Source organism: Prorops nasuta, unplaced genomic scaffold, assembly GCF_024137725.1.
Source record: "Prorops nasuta isolate Cenicafe-Biocafe unplaced genomic scaffold, Cenicafe_Pnas_1.2 PNAS00025, whole genome shotgun sequence".
NCBI lineage: Eukaryota > Metazoa > Arthropoda > Insecta > Hymenoptera > Bethylidae > Prorops > Prorops nasuta.
Window position 1 is genome coordinate 2,601,094 of NW_027116822.1, and position 5,636 is coordinate 2,606,729.

The 5,636-nt window shown below is 30.5% G+C and overlaps 3 protein-coding genes across 8 annotated transcripts; 1 reads left to right on the top strand and 2 right to left on the bottom strand.

The window, feature by feature from the left end:
* Nucleotides 1–81: 81 nt before the first annotated feature.
* Nucleotides 82–1,924, bottom strand: LOC136782367 (NAD-dependent protein deacylase sirtuin-5, mitochondrial-like). The gene is made up of 5 exons (XM_066741774.1): nucleotides 1,666–1,924; nucleotides 1,375–1,589; nucleotides 1,149–1,291; nucleotides 927–1,077; nucleotides 82–634 (listed from the first exon to the last, which is right to left on the bottom strand). Exons 1-5 carry the CDS (start codon nucleotides 1,906–1,908, stop codon nucleotides 580–582), a joined length of 807 nt encoding a protein of 268 aa, XP_066597871.1. The 5' UTR covers nucleotides 1,909–1,924; the 3' UTR covers nucleotides 82–579.
* Nucleotides 1,069–3,602, top strand: LOC136782365 (uncharacterized). Of its 5 annotated transcripts, none has more exons than XM_066741772.1 (7): nucleotides 1,069–1,095; nucleotides 2,261–2,368; nucleotides 2,438–2,683; nucleotides 2,759–2,950; nucleotides 3,012–3,162; nucleotides 3,228–3,338; nucleotides 3,409–3,602. In XM_066741772.1, exons 2-7 carry the CDS (start codon nucleotides 2,297–2,299, stop codon nucleotides 3,600–3,602), a joined length of 966 nt encoding a protein of 321 aa, XP_066597869.1. In that variant the 5' UTR covers nucleotides 1,069–1,095; nucleotides 2,261–2,296. The 5 variants fall into 5 exon arrangements, with proteins under 5 accessions (XP_066597869.1, XP_066597868.1, XP_066597864.1 ...); XM_066741771.1 differs by lacking the exon at nucleotides 1,069–1,095 and adding an exon at nucleotides 2,036–2,140 and having other exon boundaries at nucleotides 2,226–2,368; XM_066741767.1 differs by lacking the exon at nucleotides 1,069–1,095 and adding an exon at nucleotides 2,043–2,176.
* On the bottom strand, nucleotides 3,370–5,227 carry Prosbeta7 (proteasome subunit beta type-4). Of its 2 annotated transcripts, XM_066741776.1 has the most exons (6): nucleotides 5,024–5,227; nucleotides 4,529–4,735; nucleotides 4,300–4,446; nucleotides 4,034–4,232; nucleotides 3,670–3,789; nucleotides 3,370–3,613 (listed from the first exon to the last, which is right to left on the bottom strand). In XM_066741776.1, the coding sequence occupies exons 1-5, from the start codon at nucleotides 5,152–5,154 to the stop codon at nucleotides 3,691–3,693; spliced, it is 783 nt and encodes a 260-aa protein (XP_066597873.1). In that variant the 5' UTR covers nucleotides 5,155–5,227; the 3' UTR covers nucleotides 3,370–3,613; nucleotides 3,670–3,690. The 2 variants fall into 2 exon arrangements, with proteins under 2 accessions (XP_066597873.1, XP_066597872.1); XM_066741775.1 differs by lacking the exon at nucleotides 3,370–3,613 and having other exon boundaries at nucleotides 3,615–3,789.
* Between the last annotated feature and the right edge of the window lie 409 nt (nucleotides 5,228–5,636).

The window sequence follows — 5,636 nt, forward strand, 5'->3', positions numbered from 1 at the left end:
CACTAGCGGCTAGCTGCTCGCTACTGGCCTGGCACTTGAGTACTTGACAGTTGGTACTACTCAATCAGCTGTCAGACTACTCTTTGGCAGTGCCAAGACTGCCAAGCCAAAAGCAGCCAAAAGCGCCAAAAACAAAGCCAAAAGCGTATGAATGCGCTTATAACATGATTTTAAGCTCTGGAGAATTGGGTTTCCTAATTTAATTACTTGGAATCCAAGTACTTTTAAGGTAAGACATATACATAAATACAAGCAAATTTTACTCTATTAAGTAATTATTTTATTTGAGTACAAAATCATTGAAGTAAAAGGTTCCAGTGACAAGCTTTCAGTGAAACAAGAGCTGTAGTTACATTTTTTATACCAGTATGGAATGAGTGTTGAAATTTGCTGGGTACAAGGTAAAATCTTATATAAATATGCTTTAACCTATAGAGGGCTAAAAAACCAATATATTGGCTCAACTTTTAATCGGCCTTTCTATGTAATCAATCCATGGTATTAAGTATTTTTTCAACCCATTTTCTAAGGATCATAATATGTCACCTCAAATTCCATCCCTCTGAAGGTTAAACCTTTTCAAGGTGTTAATGCTTCTGGTACTGTATAAGTACAGGGCCCTTGAAAATGATACCTTAAAATAAATTTTTATTATTAGTAACACTTTGTTGTTTCTTTATAATATTTAATATTTAATTTATATGTTTTCAGAAAAATATCCACCGCAATGGAAAGAAGATTAACAAAAATATAACTTTTTATGTTTTTAAATTATAAAGTATTTTATATTTTTATTGCATTTTTTTTATATTGTTAAATATATAGAATTTACTATTTAAAATGTGCAAGAGTTTAACAGAAGAAGACATTTATCTTTATATCTATAAAATGACATAATTTCAAATTTAATAATAAATATGGCTTACTGAAATCGTCTTGTAGCTGGTGTTTCTTCAATGTTAAACTCTGCAACTGGTATTCCTCTTTCTGCAACTTGAGGTGCAAACATAGCAGCTGGATAAACAATTGATGAAGTTCCTATAATAAGACAAGCGTCGCATTCTTCCATGGCTTCATCTGAGAATTGAATGAAGTGTAAGAAAAGAAATAGAATTTGTCTTTTGATAGATACTTGAATAAGTACTTACATGTTTTACTAAGAATATGTTTATCTAAGTTCTCTCCAAACCATACAATATGTGGCCTTAATAAACCATTACAATTTTCTTTTTCACAATGAGGTAGCTGATCAAGTGGTATATCTGATATCATAATATTGGGATCTGGCAACCTGTCTTAAGAAATTCATATTGTACTACAACCTGTTTAGAATTTTGAAGCTTGTATTTTTAAAATAGTTCCCTATGATTTTACCCTTTTTCTTCTAATGCTGGACATATTGGAATATTCTCGTTTACAGATATATCTTTACATTTTATACACCGAGTTTTATAAAGAGATCCATGAAGTTCTATGACATCTTTAGCTCCAGCTCTTTGATGCAAATTATCTATATTTTGAGTTACAATTGTTACTTTTTTTCCTTGGGTACAATAATGATTTTGAAACTCTGCAATAGCCTCATGTGCCTGAAATAAGAAGTGAAATATGTGTAGTATTTGTTAAACAGTTATATGTAAAGCAAACTTTACTTCTCAGTCTCACTTTGTTTGGCTGAGCCTGGCTGGCAATGACTCTTCTGTGTTCATAAAATTCCCAAACTAATGATGGATTTTCTTTAAATGCTCTTAAAGTTGCTAAATCTTGTGCCTGATATTTTCTCCAAAATCCACCTGCACCTCTAAATGTAGGGATTCCTGACTCAGCAGAAACGCCACTTCCAGTAAATATTAAAACATTTTTAGCATTAGATAAAACTTCGCGAAAAGATTTCATTACGTTTTGCATTTAAAAGAATATAAGCCTTACTTGACGTTTAAAACAGAACTATTTTTTCAACATTTGTCACTTAAACAGCTTAAATATTCCCGATTAATGAATAATCCTGTATTCGTACATAATGGTAGTAAACATACTACACTGTGCAAATCAGCTGACGAAAATAATAGACCAGCTGTTATATATTATTGCCATTTTGTTAAATAGAATAGGATATCAAATTGAATCATGTATTAATACGGTATATAATGTAAAAAATAAACGCTTAAAATAAATGGTAAAGTAATTTAATAAATTGTAAATAATAAACATAAAATAATTTTTAGTTTTTAGGTTAGATTTTATTCATAAAATTTTTTAGAATATTTCTTCAAAAGTTATTTGACCAAATCAAACAATGAGCACCACTAAATATTGGGTTCAAGCTTTAAAAACAGCAAAGAAAAATTTTAATAAACTGTTTCACAAGGTTTGTACAAGATATTTGCTGAAATAAAAGGATAAGTTAATAATATTAAGCAAAGCAATACTATTAAAGGAAGCAATACCAGACCGAAGATTTGTAGATAACAAATTTGGAAAATATGAGGTAGTTCGACCATGGCAAGTGTCAGATCAGAATACAGTTCCAGCATACATACCACATCCACCATACAGTAAATATATGCAGCTTAACAAAGGTTTACTAAAACCAGAAATTAAAAATGAAAATCAAATACAATGTATGAGGGACAGCTGTGATATGGCAAAAGAAGTTTTATCACAGGCCAAACAATTTATTAAAGTATTTTAAAAACTTTATTTACAATCTGATATGAAAAAATTATACATTACCAAATTAATAGGTCATTTCATATAGCCTGGAGTTACAACAGACTTCTTAAATGATAAAATACATGAAATGATAATAAGTAATGGAGCCTATCCAAGTCCATTAAATTATAGAGGTTTTCCTAAATCAATTTGTACAAGCATAAACAATGTTGCTTGTCATGGAATACCAGATAATCGTCCATTATTGGAAGGAGATACTCTTAATATTGATATAACAGTAAGATTCTTCAAGTTAATTAATATGTACAAAAGCTTCCTTGTTTATTTTTTACTTAAAGGTTTATTTAAATGGATATCACGGAGACTGCTCTGATATGTTTGTAGTGGGTAAAGCTGATGAAGAAGCAAATAGATTAATAAATATTACTGATTTATGTTTATGGGAAGCAATAAAAACTTGCAAGCCAAATGAAAACTTCTCTAGTATAGGTATTACTCTTAAAGTTTTTTGATTTAATATAAAATAATTTTCTACAAATATATCTCAATTCCAGGCAATATAATTGAAGACACAGCAAGAAAACATGGGTTTAACGTGATTCCTGCACTGATGGGTCATGGAATAGGAAATTACTTTCATGGGCCCCCAGATGTTTTGCATTTTGGTATATACATTTTAAAAATAAAATAGTTTTTTTCATTTATGATTTAAATTATATTCTTTGTTTCTTTTAGCAAATAACAAACCTGGAAAAATGCAGCCTGGAATGACTTTTACAATAGAGCCATGTTTAACACAAGGTGATGTGGAAGTAGAAATTTTAGAAGATGGGTGGACAGTAGTCACAGTGGACGAAGCTCGAACGGCACAAATTGAACATACAATTTTAATAACACAAAATGGATGTGATGTATTGACTTTTAAATGAATAAACGAAATCTGTAATTTAGCATGAATTTATAATTTTATTTATATACCTTTATTAGAAAAATTACCCTATATTAAAAAGAATTATTTTATTCTCTTCCAATTACTCCTGCTTCCCAATTGGTTTCTAATTTTAAAGGTCCACGAATTTCTATTCCATCTTCTTTAGTAACAATACCTATATGGTACTGAAATTTAAAATTTATTTATTAAAAACATATATATTTAAGTAAAAGCATTAGGGGGAAGGGTGACAGGTAAACCTGGTAGTTTAAATAAAACATTACTCCAAATATTGCTCTTATATAGTTTTAACAGGTCTCTGAAATTTTTGATTTTAACAAGCATCTGAAGCAATGTTTTATTTACATATTGTTCATCTATTCTTAATAATTTATAAATGTCACCTTCTCATTATTTAGTTATACATACTTTTGGGAAAGCTCTTCCATCCCTGTAGAAAAGAACTTCCATTGCTTTACTTATAACTTGAATAGCTTCTTCTTTAGTCATTTCTTTGTTAGCATCATATGCTGTTCTTAGCAGAGGAACTGCTATGTAAGAACCATATCCTGTAGCAATAACAGGATCAGTGTAGGCTGTTCCAAGCTTATCTACAGTTCCTAAAAATCTGAAAATTTTCATTTATATTAATATGACATATTATTTTTACAAAAAAATAGAAATGAAATATTTACGGCTTTCCATCATCAATTCCAGCAATTATAAAATTATTCCAAAATGGATCAAAGCTCGATCTTCTATTATACATAACTCGTGTCAACCAAGAGTACAAAGATTTTGGTTTTAAGGTAAATCCATCATCTAAACACTGTTCATCGTTTCTGAAAATTCAGTTTATTTTATATTATACTTAATATATATTAAAATACTTCATAACTATCAAAAATAGAATAAAATACGTACATCTTCTTCTGTATACTACTTTTAACACACTGATAATCAGCATAATCACCAGTTACTCCCAGCATAATATTATCATTGACTTTTAGTATACGTTCTACATTGTAGTACCGAGCCAGTGAACCATAAGAAGCTAATGTATCAGCTGCAATAATAACTCCATCCTTAAAATGCAAACCTACTACAGATGTTCCTGTAGTAACTGGAGCTCTAGAAAAATAATTATTAAATTGTTACCATAGACTTTGTGTAATTTTCAAATTAACAGTAATAGATGTAGTTTAGGTTAGTCTTTAAAACTTCTAAAGTCAGCACGAAACTAAATAATCGTAAAATTAACTAAAAATTATAGATTGCTAGGCCTCAATATTCAACTAATGCACGTTTCTCCGTATGATTGCCTGATTGAAACTCAATTTTTGGAGAAAACTGATGCGTCATGCAAGCTACTCTAACGAAGTTTTAGAATATAATTTAAATATTTAAAAATTAACTTACTGTGATCTTTGAATTCCACCAATTTCTGTATTTGATGAACCACCTGGAAAATTATAAACTCCCCCAGGTGTGGGCCCGTTATGCCAAAAAGGAGGAGCAGAATAAGAGTCAAACTTATTAAACATCGCCATGTTTGTTTTTTGTTACAAGCAAATTTGAAGCAAACATGGAGCCCATGGTAGAGCCAGGACTGCTAGGAGTGCTAGGAGTGAGCGAGGAGCTAGGAGCCAGGGAGGGAGGCATCTCGAGTGCATTCAGATGCATTTAGATGGCAGCACAGCGATGTAACATGGCGGAAGCAAAACCGCGGATCTGGTGGTGTGTGCAGTCAGTGTAAATTTTATATTGTTATGTATGTGTGAAGATTATAGCAGTTTATATTCTTCAAATTTTCAACGGGAAAATATTAATGAAGAGATTTATACCGCAAACTGTAATGAGTACCTAATTAGGATCCTTTTACCTTTGTAAACATTTAAAGATAAAATAGAATTTTGAATAGAATTTACTAGTTTAAACGTAACGCCACCTAGTGATGTACAGTAGATATTACTGGACAACTGATTACTGAATTGTAGATTATTGTAGCTCATGCATGAGAGCTCTGATGAAA

Bases quoted from the DNA above. Each gene is read 5' to 3' on its own strand.
- LOC136782365 (XM_066741772.1), top strand. From the start codon at position 2,297: ATGAGCACCACTAAATATTGGGTTCAAGCTTTAAAAACAGCAAAGAAA. The intron at 2,369-2,437 runs GTTTGTACAAGA...ATACTATTAAAG, and splicing joins TTAATAAACTGTTTCACAAG to GAAGCAATACCAGACCGAAG. The intron at 2,684-2,758 runs GTATTTTAAAAA...CATTTCATATAG, and splicing joins AGGCCAAACAATTTATTAAA to CCTGGAGTTACAACAGACTT.
- LOC136782367 (XM_066741774.1), bottom strand. From the start codon at position 1,908: ATGCAAAACGTAATGAAATCTTTTCGCGAAGTTTTATCTAATGCTAAA. The intron at 1,590-1,665 runs GTGAGACTGAGA...TTCTTATTTCAG, and splicing joins GCCAGGCTCAGCCAAACAAA to GCACATGAGGCTATTGCAGA. The intron at 1,292-1,374 runs GTAAAATCATAG...TTCTTAAGACAG, and splicing joins CCAGCATTAGAAGAAAAAGG to GTTGCCAGATCCCAATATTA.
- Prosbeta7 (XM_066741776.1), bottom strand. From the start codon at position 5,154: ATGGCGATGTTTAATAAGTTTGACTCTTATTCTGCTCCTCCTTTTTGG. The intron at 4,736-5,023 runs GTAAGTTAATTT...TTATTTTTCTAG, and splicing joins GGTGGAATTCAAAGATCACA to AGCTCCAGTTACTACAGGAA. The intron at 4,233-4,299 runs GTAAATATTTCA...GAAAATTTTCAG, and splicing joins GGAATTGATGATGGAAAGCC to ATTTTTAGGAACTGTAGATA.